Raw genomic sequence first — 19,194 nt, 5'->3', positions numbered from 1 at the left:
ACTAAATAATAAAAGGTACATGTCCGCTACAATAATAGGAGAGAGACTAGAAATTATGTACATATCATTTCCTAATTCGATTACATTCCACATTGATGACGAGAGAGGAGACATGCAATTATATAAACTTATTTTCTAATCAGATTAATTTTCATATTGAGAAGAGATAGGACTAGATATTACCTACCATTATTTTTCTTTATCAGTATCACCCGCTACTATATCATAGCATGCATAGGAGAAAAGCTAGAAAATTATATATCGAACCATGCAACTTGGAAAAAAAACCAAGAACCACAAGCTCAGGAGGGACCCTGTCGGAGCTAATGGAGCTAAGATTGCTCTGAGGTCAGCAGGCCACTCAGAACGCAATCGAACGCCGTAGAAATGAGCGAAGAACAGCAGATGGGGTTGGAAAAGCTAGGGTTTAGAGGTAAAAAGTAAAGGATAAATGTGTGAATTGATTGGGATTACCCTCAATCGGCTGTGACACTTCATATATATAGAGTTTAGAGGTAAAAAGTAAAGGATAAATGTGTGAATCGATTGGAATTATCCCTAATCGGCCATGGCTCTTCATATATATATATATATATATACACACACACACACATATATATATATATATGTGTGTGTATATATATATGTGTATATATATATATGTATATATATGTGTATGTATATATATGTGTGTATATATGTGTTTGTATATATATGTGTGTATATATGTGTATATATATATGTGTGTGTATATATATGTGTATATATGTATATGTATATGTATATGTATATGTATGTATATGTATATGTGTATATATATATATGTGTGTGTGTATATATATATATATATATGGTGGGGAGGTCTCTACACATTAGGAGTCGAAATCCTAACAAATTCTGTGTCAAAAATATAACTCCTAACTCGGATTTGGCTTTTCGGACCAGTCTTCGAACCGGTCTGACCGCCCTGGACCGGCCTGACCGGTCAAACTGGGGTGCAGATCTTCCGGGAGGCATAACTTCCTCATTCGGACTCCAAATTAAATGTTCTATATATGCATTTTGAGATGTCGCATCCAATTATTATTAATGTTTCGATTCAAATTCAAAACTAAATTCTAATTATTATATACAGTAGACACTCGTCTAGATCTTTTTAAAGACCAAGGATAAGTTATCACTATAATTAAAGAAATAAAAAATTACATAACTGGCCAACAATTAAAAATTATATTTATATTAAAAATATAAAATATTTATTTTAAAATAAAAAAAATTCAAATATCAACATAAAAGATGCTAGGTACCCGTGCTATTTGCACGGACCTCCTTCTAGTTTAACTGATACTGATGCGTTTCCGACGACGCATGCATCCAGCAGCCCGTGGACGAGCGGAGCCTGTCGTGGTACGTCGTTGGCCAGAAAGATCGCCGGAAATTTAAAAGGGATCGCAAAGAACGCAAGACGACGAACGCTTCTGAATATTTCCTGGTGCAAGCGGTTGTCCTATTTGTCTGGTGCTGACCTGCCCGCGCACTGCATTAATTAGAGGGAAAAGACGAGCGGTGCATCATGCATGGTTGGTGGCGAAGATGACCAGCCCGGCCGGGTCACATTGTTTAGACGACACACTATCAGACGACGAGCATTGGAACAAGGCCAATCTGGGAACTCGACGACGTACGTTCTGAAAGTCACAATCCAATCCAGCTGCACACTTGACGTGGATGACAGTTGCTCCGCACTAGAACCATTTAGTTTTTAACTTCAGTCATAAGTAAAACGCGAAGTGAAAGAAAAAGTCTATGCTACTTTCAGAGATCAGCTAGAGAAGACAACAAAACAGTGGCACGGTGGCACATTGGCACCTCAGTGTGTATCTCAGCTCGGGAAATCCCGCGTGTAACGTCGCGCGTGCGGCAGCCACACGTATGGGTCACGCGCGCACTGCACGTCTGGGTAGGCGGGGCCGCGGGGCAACACCTTTCCGCCAATTAATATACATCTATCGGCCTGGCCAAACAGTGGATCAGCATCTACAACATCTCTATCACTCCATTGAGTTATCTATTACTACCTCATCCTAAACAAGTCATTTTGTTTGGCAGTTCAGTTCACCTAGCAGTGGTGTTTATTTTATGCTTTAAAAAAGACGTTTTAGTCGTACTTAAGCACAACTTGAAAGCTTAACCAATCTCGTTCCCTTTAATTTTACTCCTGATTCTAACACAACTAAATTATCACCTACAATTATGTATCTGGATATATGCTATAAAAATTATGTATCTAGATTTGTTAAAACGATCTACAATTTGAAACGGAAGGAGTAGTCACTTTTTATGTTGATGATTGATTATGACAAAATTATCACCTCACACACTGTAAGGGTACGGTGCTCGTATCCTAAGAGAGGGAGGGGGTAAATTAGATAACTAAAAACCTCAACCTATGGCTCCAACTAAATTGCACAAAACATAAACTAGAACATGATATCTAGATGTGCAACTACAGTTTATCTAGTGTGAAATCCTCATCCAAAACAAGTTTTGCAACCTATAACCAATCCTAACAAGATACTACTCTAAGAATGTAAAGTCACATAAGTTGCAATTAAGATTTGCAAAAATGTAAAGAGTTGATGAAGGGAAGCTAAATCTTGACGTGAGGATGTATTCTGTGTAAGGGTAGGCACTAAGCCACCCTTAGTCCGTGTTATTGAAGCACTCACTAAGAGTATCCCTTCTCGACCACCAAGTCTCTTCGGGTACTCTTAACTTGCCACTAAGGCTAGGCCACCAAGACTCACGCCAAGTTCCCGATCACCTTGATCTCCCTTTCCACTAAGGAGCTTCTCGATGAAGGATGAGGGTCTCCACATCCCCCGCACAAGATGTCGGTGTCACTCCACACCAAGCCGGAGGGTCGAAGACTTACCGGCGAGTCACCAAGACTCCAAGGGACCAGCTCACCGAGATACAAGTTTGGTTCACACTAGAACCAACACACAAAGCACAACACCTTGCTCTCTTTCACTCTCTCACGAGCTAACGTAGCACTAACACTCTCAAAGATGTGCTAAGACCTAAGGATGTGGTCACTAAGCTCAATGATGGCTTGGAGGTGTTCTCTGGTGTGTATAGGGTTCATCGCGACTCCAGCAACCTCAAATGACCCCTGGTGAGGCCTTATATAGGATAGAGATCCGCTCATAGCCATTACTAGCGTGTTGTGCAGAAACTGCACAAAGCGTCTGTTAAATCGGTCACAGCCGTCGGTTTAACCGGTCACACTGACCCCATAGCTAGCCGTTGAGCTGACCGTTGAACTCTTTGCTAACATCATTTCACTGACGCCTTGCACCGATCCACCATTGGTTCAACCAATCCTGAAAACTTGGTTTCTTGCTGCACAACATGCTCTCTGGACAATATCTTCACCAATGCACCGACGCCACTGATTACATCGTCGGTTCAACTAGTGTCTCTGTGATTTCTTCACTTGATCGCCGTGCCCACTCAACAATACACTGACGCATAGGGTCGGTTCAACCGGTGCTACTGGGTTTCTCTCCACTTGATCTACCAATGCACTGACCCATTATTTTTTCATGGTGTCAGTTTAAGCGTCCGCCTGTTTCCAATAGACACTTGTATCCAACTCGTCTCTGCTGTTATTTTGACACCTTGACATCGATTTGGACTCCATCCATGGGACCTAGAAATCCTACAATCTTGAGCTCACAAACTCGTTAGTTCGATTGATTATGTTGTCACACAATCACCAAAATCACAAACTATGGCCTAATGGGACTATGTCACACACCATAATCTGCTTTCAGTTTGCAACAAATGGGACAGAACATCCTCATCTTCAATTATTCACCCTCAATTTGGAAGTCATGTGTGTTGCTGATGATCCTCGCTTCAATCCCCATCACCCACTTTCTTGGAATCATTGAGGGGCCGGGTATGCATGAGCATCGCCTTGCTTTCATCATCATGGTCGGATCACCTATTCATCTTTATGGTCACCTAGCTTACCTCATATATCAGTCATGCTAGCTATGTTCTTTCACTGTTTCCACTTTTTTTTTGGCATCGTTCCATGCATGGTAAATGAGGATGATAATGAGCCGCAATTCCTGTCGAAAAAAAATGAGCCGCAATAGTCTAAAGTTACATATAGTTACAATTAGCCTAGCCAAGCTTTTTTCAGAAAACTAACCACTAGCTAACGGCATGATTCATGAAAAAGACTATGATAGCTATTGCTGCGCAACCTACTAGTTCAAGCCTTGTATAGTTGTATATATCTCTATAGAGGCCAGAATTATATATGCGTGTTGACAGTGATATTCCCTACACGTCTTTGTAAACCAAGACTTGATTTATGGTTGTGGACCAGAGAGGATAACTATTAGGATTGTCATATCTGTTTCGTAAACGATAATGTTAGTTGAATCAACGATCTGTATTTTGGTTCACCTATTAAGAAAACTAGTGGAGATGCACGTACCACAGGCACGTGTTTTAAAAAATTAAACCCTAAAGAGATTTTATATTTATAAAGACCCAAATCGAGCGATGGATCAAATGGAGAAAAGATTGGGAGCCGACAAACCTAGACCGAAATCGAGCACCGCCGCTAGCCGTGTTCACTGACCTCGATGGATTATGCAATTGGATAAACCAAGGCGAGTCACCAGAACAAACTACGGACAAAAAAAGAAAGAACAAGAGATGAAATCATAACAATAATCAAAACGAATCAGTAATAGAAGAAGAAATTCAATGAAAAAACCTTGAATTCGTGGGCCAGCATACTGGTCCCGCTGCTCTCGCCGCCGCCGAGTCTGGACTCCAAGTCGTGGTCTTGATGCTGCTTCTACAGAGGCGTCGGTGGAGACGGCGTCACGTCGCTGCAGCCCAGCAACCGGCCTAGGGCGGCTACCCTTGCCACGTCCACGGCGGCCACGACTCCGGCAATGGGCCCTGGAATAGCTACGGCGCCTTCACCGGCACCACGGCCTCCACGCCACGCGCGCCTCCCACGGCCGTGAGCAGAGGAGGGAGGCCGCGGCACTCTTTCCCGGAGCGGGGCCCTCCGCGTGTTTGAGGACGCGGAGCAGGAGGCGTTGCGTGGCGTGGCGTGGCGGGCGTCTACTTCTGCGACGGCGTGGAGGACCCCGAGGACGGCTCCGATCGCCTTCTCCCATGCACCGGCGAGATGCGGAAAGAATTGGAAGGAAGGGGTAGGGGAGTGGCGGGGGATGGGGACAGGAGCAGGAGTGGGAGGGGCGAGCCGCGCGGCGGCGGGCGAGCGGGTGGGGTGGAGGAGGAGGCGGTGAAGGGTGCGGAGGATGATTGATTGATTGACGGGGGCATGGTTCGCACGTGCGAGAGCACTCGGCTTCGGTCGAGGCCGCGTCAGGGCCTTGGCGCGCGCGCCGTGCTTCGGCGAGCAGAATCGCGACGGCTCCTGGCTGTGGTAGGGCTAGGCGGGATGTAGGTTACGACGGAGCATCGGCGTTGGGCTCCAGCAAACGAGATGGGCGGTAGAAAGGAGATAGATGGGAGTCTGGGCGTGACCTACTGGTGAGCTTGATGGATGATAGCGGCGGCGCAGTGGAGAGGCGGGGATGTCTCGTGCAGCGCGGGGTCGCTGGTGTAGAAGATCGCGGCGTTGGCACGGTGAAGAAGTTCCGGCAACGCCGGCGTTCTCCTCCTCCTAGTGCTCGGCTCCAGATACAGCAGTGTTGTCATCCTCAGCTTCCTCTTCCCCAGCTCCTGTTCCTCTTTTCTCCTTCTATACTGACTCTCGATCGGAAGCAAATGGAATGAGGGGGCCTCGGTGGATCTGGTGCATGGTTAATAGGAAGGTTTTGATACTAATTACTAAATAATAAGAGCAGCAATTTAGCAACAAATTAGGTTTGGGGTGCAACAAAAGGCAAGGCTGATAGTTTGTTCCACGAGTCATGCATTTTTTATTTCACATCCATGCCACATATATAATCATAGAATATTTATTTCCTTTGATCAGAGAATACACGATTGATTTCCATCTATAATAATATCCATAATGTAAATATCTTTAATGGAAAGCTATAATTTGATTCGATATATAGTGATTTATATGATCTTCTTCTATAGGAAAGCATCATGTGATTACATCCCTACCGTGCAAAGTTATGTGTATATTTAGAGAGATGCAAAGTTCTTCCCTCTCCAGAAAGTCATTAGCTTTTCCGACTCATCATGTCTTCTTCTAAGTCGACTACAAGCTCCACTGTCCAATGGTGTGATTTACTTGTGGATCCAAGCAGCATCATCACCGGCCATATTGATGTGCTGGACGTACTCAACTTCTCATCGATGTGCAGGCCCTGGGCATCGATCTGCAAGGAAAGTAATATGCATGCTAAGGTTACACAAGGAAAATAATTAATCAATTCTAAGTAAATAAGAAAAGTAAATAGAGAAATTTTAGGAAAAAAATAATATACATGCTAAGGTTACACAAGAAAAGTAATTAATCAATTCTAAGTGAACAAGGAAAGTAAATAGATAAATTTTAGAAAAACTTAAAATGCATGCTAAGGTTACACAAGGAAAGTAATAAGGGGTACAAAGGTGGGTAAATAAACGTGCTTGGTGTATAAAGTATTAATATTTTGGCAGAACATTTTAGAAATGTCAAAACCATGGGTCTCCACATCTTCTGTCAAACCTCTCGCTCTGACAAGTGGGGCCTCTGTGAGAAGTAAGGTGGGCCTAATCTTGGTGAGAAAGGGTTTCAATTCTTTCATCCTTTATATAGTAAGTATAGATAGATAGATAGGTTATAGCCTTATAGGTGTATACTATGTGTATATGAAAATAGGGACTTTAATTTCCATGTGTATATGTACTGTGTTTCGCAAAAGAAGAAAAAATAAAAACGCCACAGATGATGTCAAATACATGTAAGAATGGGATCACAATCTTGTATGTGGAGGAAGGGGCCAACGCAAACAATGCATTAAATTATACATGAAAATAAATCCACGAACCAGTGATCGACCAGCATCCATTTTATACAACTTGAGTTCTTACACTAGGCATATATATATATATGAGCAACAATTTTTACCTTATTGCCCGGCCCTATAGCATCGACATGATTTAAGCCACCAAGCCAAGGGAAAACACAGTTACACGCACAAATAGAAGAGAAATAACAGTTTGCCGCGCGCGTCCGATCCATCCGCTGCTACCTTGATAGATCGTCAGTGCACGGGGCAGTTGAGCCGGGGCGTGGGCACGGCGTAGAGCCGCGTGGCGCGCGGCGCGGTGAGCCCGAAGATGTCGCCCATGTCGAGCTCCGAGGGCTTCATGCCGTCGGGCAGCGACCAGCTGAAGCCATGCGCGAGCTGCGCGACGGCGAGCTCCAGCGCGTAGAGGCCCAGCGCCATCCCGGGGCAGGAGCGGCGGCCGGAGCCGAAGGGCAGGAACTCGAAGCAGCCGCCCTTGAAGTCGAGCCCCACGGCGTCCCCGTCCGGCGCGAACCGCGACGGCCGGAACGCGTCGGCGTCCTTCCAGGAGCCGCGGTCGCGGCCGATGGCCCAGACGTTGACCATGACGCGGGAGCCCCGGGGCACGGAGTAGCCGCCCACGACGCAGTCCTCGGCGGTCTCGTGGAGGAGCACCGGGATGGGCGGGTGCAGGCGGAGCGTCTCCTTGACGACGCACCGGAGGAAGGGGAGCTTGTCCAGGTCCGACTCGTTCACGTTCCGGTCGTACCCGACCACGTCGGCGAGCTCCTGCTGCAGGCGCCGCAGCTCGTCGGGGCGGTGCATCATCTCCGCCATCGCCCACTCGATCGCCGACGCCACCGTCTCCGTCCCGCCAAACATCACGTCCTGCATCCGTCGCCCATGCATGAACAGCCATATTAGTTTAGCTCTAGGCAAAATAATAATAAAGCAGGTAAAGAGAAAAAAATGGGAGGAATTCAAAATAACATTATTGATGATCAAACGGCATTTACTACAATGTTTAGCACAAGCTAATTAGATTGTCCAAAACGTCAGAAGTACGTACTACTCTATTACCATCCATTTGGGATTTCGCTACAGTTTTTGTAATCATAATGACGATAGACTACCTTTTACTCCCTCTGTTTTTATTTTCATGTCGTATTAGATTTATTCTGAGTCATATTTGGTCAAATTTAACTGAATTTATAGAGAAAAATAATAACATCTACAATTCCAAATTTATTTTATTGAATCCATTATAAATATATGGTGATATATAGTGCATATGTTAGGTAGTATATTTGTTGCTACATTTTTCTACAGCTTTGGTCAAAGTTGGCTAACTTTGACTTAGGACAAATCTAACGGTACACATGTAAATAAAAATAGAGGCAGTATGATGTTATTTCTATCACAATGATGGAAAAGCTTTCAGCTGGATCACGCAAGTGCATACCGCGGCGGTGCAAAAGTTACAGCCGTGATGGTTTTCAACTCTCATCTCATAGGTGGTATAAGTTGGCCCCTGTTATTTCACCTTGGAACTCTCATCTCATAGGTGGTATAAGTTACAGCCGTGATGGTTTTCAACTCTCATCTCATAGGTGGTATAAGTTACAGCCGTGATGGTTTTCAACTATCATCTCTTAAGAAAACAAAGCCGTTGGTGGTGGCAAGATAGGGGAGCGGTAGCAGTCAGGCCATGATGTCTTTTTACATGACAAGGTGGCACGCACCAAGCTAAGGTGAGACAAGCTTATCTGACACAACAAAGGTTAAAAGGATGCATCCAAAAGTGACATGGATAGCCTTCCCGAATGCATGGTTGGATGAATCTTTGGAAGCATTCAGGCTATTTATTTTCAACAGAGGAAGAGAAATCATAGTACAGGTTGAAGAGTGATGCAGGGGCAGTAAGTGCAAAATTAAGTATCACCATCTTTTGTATATATAAAAAAGGCACTAAGAACGCATATGGTACCCATGCTACAACTAGATTAAACTTGATTTGAGTGCTGTTTTCGAAGTATGCAGTAAAAGAATATATACAAACGCTATGTAATTGAATTTTATTCATGCTAAATGAACACAAACAAACACCTCACTACATATCGTCCGTTAGTTTTTTTCTAAAAAAATAATTAGATTATATATATAGCTTGTGCAAATAAGCCAATGATGTACATTAAATGTGACAAAAGAAAACGTATGAGTCATCAATCATTTGTACCAACCGGCAACCACACCGCACCCAACTAGCTCGTGGCTACGTCGTCTATCTTGACCTCAGGCGTCTCCGGAGACCGTGGAGGATATATCAAAACAGGTAGAAAGGGAAGTCATCGCTATTAGGTGCGGTAACGCATAATGGTTCTAATGCTATTCTTATAATCCAACTTAACTCTTATATGTTTTACCTCAAAATTGTATAGATTGGTTCCTAAATTATTTAGGTTAAATTTAAAATTTGAGGCACCTTACCAACTCTATATGCCGTATAGAGTTGGTAAGGTGCCATGCATATAGAAAGGAGTGGATGACGTCGAATGCAAACTAGTATAGAAAGGAGTAGTAGTCCATGCGTCGATCACGAGCAATTCAAAGTGGTCAAGCCGTAGATGTAGCTATCGTTTGCAAAAAAAAAAAAATACAGGTATACGTCGACCGTGACAGTGGCTTAGCTATTGGTGCCGGTCCAGCTACGTATTTGCGTCAAGGAACGACCCCACAGCACGAAATAAAGAGGATGATCTGAAAGAATTTCGGAATCGCGAGGCATGCCCCCCACCCCATCCTTGCATAAAAGAACGCCCTTCTCCGTTTCCCGAAAAGTCAAATAATTTTAAATTTAATTAAATTTATATAAAATATTATTAATATTTAAATTACAAAATAAATACCATTAGATTAGTCATGTAATATATTTTCATACTAAGTCTATTTAGAGATAGAAATGTTAGTAATTTTTTTATATCAATTTGGTCAAACTTAAAATTGTTTGACTTCTCTAGAAATTAGAGTTGCATTTTTTATGGACGGAGGAAGTACATGTTCAAGATAAACGAGAAATCTTACTACTATTAGGTACTAGTAGGAGGAGCACGTCACAGTTTTTTTCTCGGGCAGGTGAGGCACAGTTATGACTTCCATGTTTTTGTCACATATCTAGACTTTATATACCTCTGCCAAACATTGCCCAAGAAACATGTGACAAAAGAATGCTTAGTAGTGACCCTAAAGTCCAGACATGTCCAAAGAATCATATAAAAAAAGAACATCTCCTATGAAAAAAAATGCTTTTCTCTGAAGTAGTAATAGAGTTTCTATGGTAGTATTCAGCTACCTACGCCTGGTAGATTGATTGAATCATTGCTGCAATTCGGTATGCATGGTTTGGCAATCCATCAACACCTACTATTCAGAGTTCAGAGCTACTACAATTCACTACCAAAAATCTAGCCCTGAATCCAGCTAGCACGTGCACCCTCTATGTGTATGGTAGCATATTTAGACCGAATCACAGTTACTATAAATATGTAGGTCCCACTGACGCCATTTATGGACATTTTTTCTTTGGAAATATTTCATTAACACTGCCCGTTTTCAGGTCAGCACGAGCTGTAGTCCGTCCTCCAGGGCAGGCTACACATGGTTTTGTCTTGTGTGCTAGCTAGGTGCCGTGAAACATGTTGCTACTGTTCGTCCTAATCGCCTCAGGATTCAGGATCTTGATCACGTTAAAAACCGATTAAATTGATGACGGCAAAGCCGCCGTGATCAGTGTGACAGCAGGTCAGAGGACGCGTATACTACGTACCATGATGATGGCCTTGATGTTGTCCCGGGTGAGGCGGAGCGTGTTCTGCAGGTCGTCGACGTCGCCGGCGGCGGACTTGCCGCCGTCCTTGTTGGGCTTGGCCTCGGCGAGGTAGGCGAGCATGTCGTCGACCATGTCGGCGTCGGCGTCGTCGGGGTTCTTCCCCCGCCTGATGTGCTCGTCGATGATCCTGTCGATGAACCGGTCCAGCGCGGCGCGGGCGTCGCGGGTGCGGCGGTTGATGCCCTGCGGGTCCATCCAGCTCAGCCAGGGGATGAAGTCGCCGACGTTGAAGGCGCCGAAGAGCTTGGAGAACTCCTGGAGGATGGCGATGAACTCCTCCTGGTCCTCGCCGTCGCGGGTGCCGAACGCGGCGCGGAAGGTGACGTTCATGGTCAGGTTGAAGATGAGATCGCCCAGGTTCACGGCCTCGCCGGCGCTGGACGCCACGGCGCGGACCAGCGCCGCGGACTCGTCGCGCACCGCCACCCACGTCTCCGCGCGCCGCCGGCTGAAGAGCTTCATCACGCACAGCTTGCGCATCTGCCGCCAGAAGGGCCCGTAGTGCGCGAACGCCATGTCGGCGCGATCATAGGTCAGGTACGAGACGGCGATGGTGGCGGGGCGGTTCGAGAAGGCGGCGTCCTGCGCCTGCAGCACCTCGCGCGCGAACTCGGGCGTCGACACCGCGAACACGTGCAGCTGGCCCAGGCGGAGGTGCAGCAGCCCGCCGTACTGCTCGGCCAGCGCCGCCAGCCCGCGGTGGGTCAGCTGGTCCATCATCGTCATGTTCCCGATGATCGGCAGCGGCTTCGGGCCCGGCGGCAGCGGCGCCTTGCCCCACCGCCGCAGCTGCAGGAGGAATAAGGCCAGAGACGCCAGCAACACCCAGCTCAGAGGGTCTTGGAGCCACTCCATCGCGACCTTGGGCACGGCCACCATGATCGGCAACACCTTTTTGTTTTGTTTTTTCCTTTCCGTTTGAGGTTTTAGATTGTAGCTAGTGTGGTGGTAGAGTGCTCTTGGAGTAGAGCTGAGGAGAAATGAGGGAGGTGATGGGTTTATATAGGTGGAGGAGTAGGTGAAGAGGAAGACTTATTAGAGATTAGGTTGAGAGATTGAGACTGATGGGTATATATGAACTCATTTTTTTCTCGTAATTATTGTTTTAATATTTTTATTGAAATGCATTGTCGTATGCCTTCCTGATCATGATCCAGAAGGCGATGGAGTAGCAACCCATGGTGCAGTTGATTATTTTTTTTGAAATAAAGGTACAGTTAGTTGAAAATGAGAACAAAGGATATTAGTACGTAGTTGCAGTATAAAAGATTGGCTCCTCCAGAAATGACCATGTTCGTTCGACACTGTTGGATTCAAAACGCGTAGCTCAGCTCGGATGGAATCCAATCCACTAGCCACATATAGAAATGCTCAATCTAAGGAAAATTTGATTGCAAGGAATCCTACTCCCTCTTGGCATAAATAACCAAACCATGAATATAATTTTACAAAATGTGTTTAAAATACTGTAGAATTTACACATTTTGAAATTATTGTTGGCCATACTATTTTAAAAGGTTCATCCGAAATATTCACACAACAGATACTGCTGGTCAAAGTTGAAACGTGTTGGAGTACATGCATGTATTTCAAAACGACAGTTACTTCTGACTGGAGGGCTACTGTATTAAAACTAGCCAACTGTATATTAGCGTATATCTTGGTTTTTTTCCTTGCTATATTTATTTCCCACCAGCAAGATTGATGAACATTAACCGAGTAAATATCTTTTTGGATATTATTCATAGTTACAATGTCGCATGCGAGTTGGGTCCAAGGTTGAGTTGGCAGATGCAACAACACTTGAATATAGAGATGCCGCCGCGAATCTTTCTGTCAATTGATCGCTTTTGTAATGTTTTTTTTTGCTATAGTTTATGGGCGGCTGTGTTCCATCACGTACGTACTCTATCAGCAAGTTTATGGGCGGCTGCTATGAACTCGAAATAAAGTACCTCGTTAGCTAGTGGCGAAGACTGCTGGATCAAACGATTAGGAAGACATCAAGCTGACTCTGAGTATAGTAAGCGCATGCATGCCCTCGGGCCGGCAGCTCGTTCAACGTTCAACACGAGAACTCCAATCCAATCGTTCAAAAGGTACATGCTGCGGTTGAACTAAACTCGTTCGTGCTCAGCTAATCTAATCCATGATGGTGAAAAGCTACCGATCGATTAAGTGGACCGAGTGTAGGCACTAGCACACCAATGCATACTTAGGGCGTGATTGGTTCTTGTCCGAGCGGAGCCTGTCTCGCACCAGGGGAGCTAGGTTCAACGGAGCCAGGCCCAAGGCATGCGACCCGACGGTGATTGGTTGCTCGTTTGCATGCTGGTAGGATGTGCAGGGAAATTGATTGGGTGGTCCACTGGTTGCACCGCTCGTCTCTGTTTTGGTGCAGCAACACACACGTCTAGGCATGCAGCGAGCTAGACCCGCTAGAAACGTTCATTTTGCCTCCATTCACGTAGCCTGGCTCGAAGGTACACTTTGCATCGTGAGAACCAGACTCTGGCGTTGCTTTTTTTTTGAGGGGGGCTACGGCCAGCAAAACGCCAGCCTGAACACATTTGTATTAATATGCGAGGTTGTACACAGAGGCGGAGCTGCCCATAGCGCACGGTGGGGCAGCTGCCCCAGCTACCGCTGTGGTTGCTCCACTACACCCCTGTCTTCTCCGGTAATCCTCCAGAGCTCCGGCTGCCCCTCGCCTCGCCGGTCGGCGGTTACCCACCGCTCGTTCTCTCGCGTCCAGCATAGAAGGCAGGCAACGGCCCAAGCTCAAACAAAGTCTAATAGCTAAGCCAACCAGGTGAGAGGCCCACGGCCCACCACTCCAAGGCTCCAGACTCCAATCGATCCCCTCGGCCCTCCCTCCTCTCAGACCTAGTGCTCGCCGCTCGGCATCGGCAACGCGGGCACGCCGCGGCGGCGGCGGCGCAGCCTTCATGGTGGGAGAGCAGGATCGGCAAGGGCTCGCCCCTGCGCCGTACTGGTCCAAGGCGGCGGCAGCACCGCTACTCGTGCCCAGCTCCAGCCACGACAGCTGGGCAGCTGGCTGGCGCTGTAGCTCTCCTGCGTGGACAGCTCGAACGACCCGTTACCGCCGCTATTGTGGCTGTTGTTGGCGGCGGGGCTTAGGCCAGCCGTCGAGTTCAGCGTGCTGGAGCTCGACACCGATGGGAGAACCACCAGCGGCGCTACGGCGGGCCACCAGAGGGGCCACCCTGCTGCAGCGCGTCCGGGTCCTGCAGGCTGCAGGTAGCCCGCGGCGAAGTCCCCGTTGTACCTGCCCCAGCTACATTTTTCTCCTGGCTCCGCCGTTGTACATACAGAATTTACAGCAAAAAAGAGTATTGGGGGGGAGCTATGTACAAACTAATTTACATTGAGAGCAGAACACCACGCGTGGAGGTAAGCTTTGTCCAATGGCGATCGCATCTTGGAGGATAGCCAAACAAGTACTAGCAACTGTGGGGAACAAGGAATTGAAACACAACAGAATTGCGCGCCTTCCAGACATTCCAGAGCACAGCAGTGATAATGGTGGAGCGAGTTCGCGGGGAGACCTCATCAGAGAAATACGGCAGGTCCCAAAGTTCTCTGAAAGAGGTCAAGTGAGGAGCAATGTTCCAACCAATACCATTGAGTAACCCACGGGCAAGAGGACATCGCAGCAGCAGATGATCTTGATCCTCATAAGCGCTGCAGTACTGACACAGAGCAGATTCAACGATGCAGTGGTGGTGGAGCAAGGCAGCAGAGGGCAGCCGGTTGTGATGCACCAGCCAGAGGAAGTGCTTACATCTCGGGATGGCAGCGTTGGACCAGATGCAATCAGAAAAGCTATCGATCGGTCGCTGCTCCATATGCCATAAGTAGAAGCCACGGGAGGAGAAAGGCTGAAGATCATTGCCGATGCCGCGACGATCCGGGATGTGTGGTAGGAGTGCAACATCAGCCAGGGCAAGCTGGATTGCACCCAGCTGCGAGGAGGCCACCGAGGTCAGACGCAGATGCAGAGGGATTAGCCACTTCTCTTGAAGATAGGCATGAGCAACAGTGATGTTGGGTCTTGGGCAGAAGGAAAGCAGAGCAGGGAACAAGTCGGCGAGCGGCTGTGGTCCAATCCAATGATCGAACCAGAAGCTAGTAAACTGACCACTGCCAAGGTGAACTTTGGTGCAGCTTCGGAAGGTAGGTAGCAGTTGACGGAGAGTAGTCCAAATCGCAGTGTCCAGGTGATGTGCGTCTCCAAGGTCCCTGCCAGCACCATCACCATACATAAGGTGAAACCATTTCTGCCAGTTGGTGGTCGGAACCTGCAAGAGCTTGTCGACAAACTTGGACAGGAGGCCCTTGTTCTGAAGATCAAGGCGCTTAATGCCCAGCCCACCACGAGTTCTATCCCAGCAAACCAGCTCCCAAGCAGCCTTGCATTGCTCCCCCCCCCCCCCCCCCGTGCAGGTGGTGTCCCCCGTCCAGATGAAAGCACGCCTCTTGGCATCAATTGCTTCAATAGTGCCTTTGTGAAGTAGAGTAGAACACATGGCATAGACAGCGCGGGCGCCCAGAACAGCATTGGCAAGAACAGTCCGGCCACTAGGTGAGAGCAGCTTACTCTGGCGTTGCTCCAGCTAACTAATCACGAAGACGTCGCATTCGGGAAGCCAGGTGGTAAGCCGGTAAAAGCAACCAACCAATCAGACCCTTATTAAGAACTGGACAACAACGGCAATCGTGAAGAAATAATGATCATTGATTAGCCGGGCATTGTATCATTGACCAAGTTCTTGGATGGGTTAGCATCAGCAATGTAGCAGGTCCACTTGTTGCAAATAAACCCTGGAATTAATACTTGACATGATGCCCGTGCCTGTGCCGTTTACAGGTGGGCCCAGTTTTCACAAACAAGTTGGATACTTGTGTTGGACAAAAGGAGAAGGTACATACAAGGGGAAAAAACGAATGAGACCATTGAACCTTTGCCACACTTTACCTCGTCCTTTTAAAAGGTATATAAGAAAAGGGGAGACAATGAGAGTACACGGGGACGTCGCTAGAACGAACGGTGACCTAACAGGTATAGTGGTGTTGGATGAGCGGCCTTGATAGCCGATGCCCTTCCAACCAGTGGCAGAATGGGACTGTCTGGTGTCTGCTTGGAGAGGTCGTTAATGGTGGTGTGCCGTTGCAGCCATGTGCCTTAGATTTTTCGTTCTCCCCTAAAAAGTAAAAACCGAATTGAGATGCACGAGTTGACGAGTACTTTCTACTGCTATCATGGTGGTTCGGTCGACCAAACATGTATACATGCACAACACATACCAGCAGCTGATACAACATGAAAAGCAGCAAGCTAAGATGCATGTATCTTCAAGTACATCCAAACCCAATTGAGATGCACGAGTTGACGAGTACTTTCTACTGCTATCATGGTGGTTCGGTCGACCAAACATGTATACATGCACAACACATACCAGCAGCTGATACAACATGAAAAGCAGCAAGCTAAGATGCATGTATCTTCAAGTACATCCAAACCCCGCGGAAGATGGAGGAGCCACCAAACCCTGAAATCCACTGTTATCAAAAAAAAAAACCCTGAAATCCACGGGTGACTGGCCGGCGTCCAGCGATGCCGAGATGCCCAAGCCCGTGACGTCGTGGCGGGCCCAGGTAGTTACGGGATATCCGACGGCTGACGCTGCTACAGGCCAGCGAAATTAATCAAACCCGGCCCATCGGCTACCAGAAACTGACGTGATGGACTGCGCGGCTAGAACGACCGCGACAATTGTTTGCTTTGTTCAGAGTTTGGGCATTTAAGAGCGGGAGAAAAATGCGTGCGAGCCATGGCCATTTCGTGATGCTGCTCCTGATGACTTTCTGGATTGATGGCCTGGTCCTGGTTGAATCGTCGGCTGTTCCATTGTTCGTTATTTTCCTCACATCATGATCCCAAAACTGACTTTCGATCCGTAATCTCTCTGAAAATACAGTTTGATGCATGACAAGTTGACAACAGATAAAATAATCCCTAGCTAGATCGAAATGCACGCTAGGCATTTTTCTCAACCTCTGATGCCAACTGAAAACGAAGAGTACGTGCCATTATATTGGAGAGAACAAGAGGTTATCGTCCGCACACTATGAGCATACTAGTATACACTTCGTCCAGTAGAACAAAATGCGAGGCTAGATACGACCCGAACGATCTCGACAGCTACGGCGTCACCTACCGCGCCAAGCGTCGCTGATGCCATCCACTTGTTCTTCCAGCTGCGGCCTTCTGGTCAAGGAATGCACCCCCCGGCGCTGGGAAAAGACGACCATCCCCGTCGCTTGTACGCCATGTCCAACGGCTCAGTGTGTGACCGTGCTGGGCGCGGACATGGTTGCTCCGATCCGTCGGGCTCGGCAGAGCCGTCCGCGCTCTAGCTACCAACCGAGCCTGTGCGCGCGCGGTGTGCGTGTGTACGCTAGGCGCCAGTGTCCGCCCGCACGCGCGACAAGCGAGCGCGCGCTGGGCGCGCCGCGCCGGGCCGGGAGTTCGCTGTCGCGGCGTGGTCGTCTCGACGAGGCTCAAGCGGCGGCGCAAGACTACTCACGGCGTCGCCGGCCATGGTGTCAACGGCGGAACAGTGCCGCATCAAGCCAGTGATATTGCCGACGGATTCTTCAGGAAAATAAATGAAATATTGGGTTGGTGGAGCTGCCGCAGCTCTACTGGTAGCTGGTGAGCTAGAGGGGTGGTGCTAGTGGATAAGCTACATGGGCCTACTACTACTAATAAACTCCTAAAAATAGATGCTTCATTACCTCCTTAATGAACATAGATCATCCCTAATAATGGGAAAAGGTTTTTTTTTTCAAAATAAAGCTAAACAAGGGCCGGCTTGACGTAGGGAAATGATGGAGGGACGACGACCACGCAGCAGCTTTGGCATCGTCATCGCCACGTAATCGTGGCATCAACGTTCAAAGAACTCGACACTTTGAAGTTTTCGTTCTATGTGAAGACAGTTAAGCACAGAAAGAAAGTGATTGCGCAATTACCTTTAATTTGACTTGATCCCTAAAAGTGCCCTGCTTTTTTTCACACTACAAATACTCGTGTAGCATTGTACTCCCTCTATATCTTAATAGATGACATTTCAGACCAAACAATTGCACTAAAATAAACTAAAATTTCTTGTCTTAACGACAAGTAAAAAGATACGGAGGGAGTAACTTACAGCTCGTATAAAGCACACGCACGAACTGATAGGTCTCGGTCTCACACGCTGCCACTTTTGACAAAAGCATCCTTGAAGGAACAAAATGCTACTAAAGGGGCTTGCGTCAACTGGGTTACCGGATATTACCTTGTCACATCAAGAGCAGCTGTCGCGCCGCGATCTTTCACCAAATGAGCAGAGATGACGGTATGGCTTATATTGTAGAAATCCTGAAGAATAAGAACGCTAGTGGGTGAGCTCATCATAGGCACATAAAACCGGGGCAAGGAAACTGCTTTGAACAAGCATACCACATCAGCATCAGCATCAGCAATCCAGCATACAGAGAATATGCATGGGGCCCTGAAGTGCGTTTGCCAGAAAGCAGCTCCTCACCTTTTCATCGGCTAATTTTATCAGCCAGTGCAGAAGAATGATGATCTGCCTCGGTTCACCGATTCATCATTCGCATTCACAATCACAGATCAACTCCAATGGGGGTAGCTTCTTTTTGGTAATTTTTTATGTTTTTTTGGAGCACTAGCTGTGTGATTGCGTGGCTCTGTTTTAAGCATGACGCACAAAATGAAAACAAGTTCTGCATCGCTCTAAGAAGTGTAAGTCAGCGATGCAGAATAGGGACAGTTTACCGGACAACCCTCTTCATATTGTACACCGTTTCTCCCACTTGTGCTTGCCTCCTATAGGCAATGAGGGTTCCTCTCCCACTCCACGTATACTTGAAACTTTCAACAACTTAATAGGAGTATATTGTTCAGCTGCACCGTACCTGTTTGGATCCAAGTTAAAGAAATATAACCAACATACCAACTCGTAACCGATCAAATGGTGCAAACCACTAGCTCGCTTGATCTCTTCTTCCCCATTTTAGCTCACCAGATCCACTCCAAGAGGAAGGGCATACATATAGGTCTAGGCTTATTAAGAAGTAACTGGGCTAAATTAACCCTTTTCCAGCTATCATGGTGACCCTGGAGCTTAACCGAAGGTGGCAGCCGACCCGCCTGAAAGATGCACTGGACTGGACACTAGAGTCTGGAAACAGCTGGGTGCG

The 19,194-nt window shown here is 47.1% G+C and overlaps 1 protein-coding gene across 1 annotated transcript; it reads right to left on the bottom strand.

Moving 5' to 3' along the window:
• Positions 1-6,992: 6,992 nt before the first annotated feature.
• Positions 6,993-11,888, bottom strand: LOC120688435 (cytochrome P450 84A1-like). The gene is made up of 2 exons (XM_039970756.1): positions 10,837-11,888; positions 6,993-7,901 (listed from the first exon to the last, which is right to left on the bottom strand). Exons 1-2 carry the CDS (start codon positions 11,776-11,778, stop codon positions 7,269-7,271), a joined length of 1,575 nt encoding a protein of 524 aa, XP_039826690.1. The 5' UTR covers positions 11,779-11,888; the 3' UTR covers positions 6,993-7,268.
• Between the last annotated feature and the right edge of the window lie 7,306 nt (positions 11,889-19,194).

Source organism: Panicum virgatum, chromosome 9N (assembly GCF_016808335.1).
Source record: "Panicum virgatum strain AP13 chromosome 9N, P.virgatum_v5, whole genome shotgun sequence".
Lineage (NCBI taxonomy): Eukaryota > Viridiplantae > Streptophyta > Magnoliopsida > Poales > Poaceae > Panicum > Panicum virgatum.
This window is presented reverse-complemented; position numbering and strand designations above follow the sequence as displayed.

What these genes read in the sequence shown, in the direction of transcription:
- LOC120688435 (XM_039970756.1), bottom strand. Translation starts at nt 11,778, where the DNA reads ATGGTGGCCGTGCCCAAGGTCGCGATGGAGTGGCTCCAAGACCCTCTG. An exon ending in ACATCAAGGCCATCATCATG is followed by an intron (nt 7,902 to 10,836) that starts GTACGTAGTATA and finishes CGACGGATGCAG; the next exon opens with GACGTGATGTTTGGCGGGAC.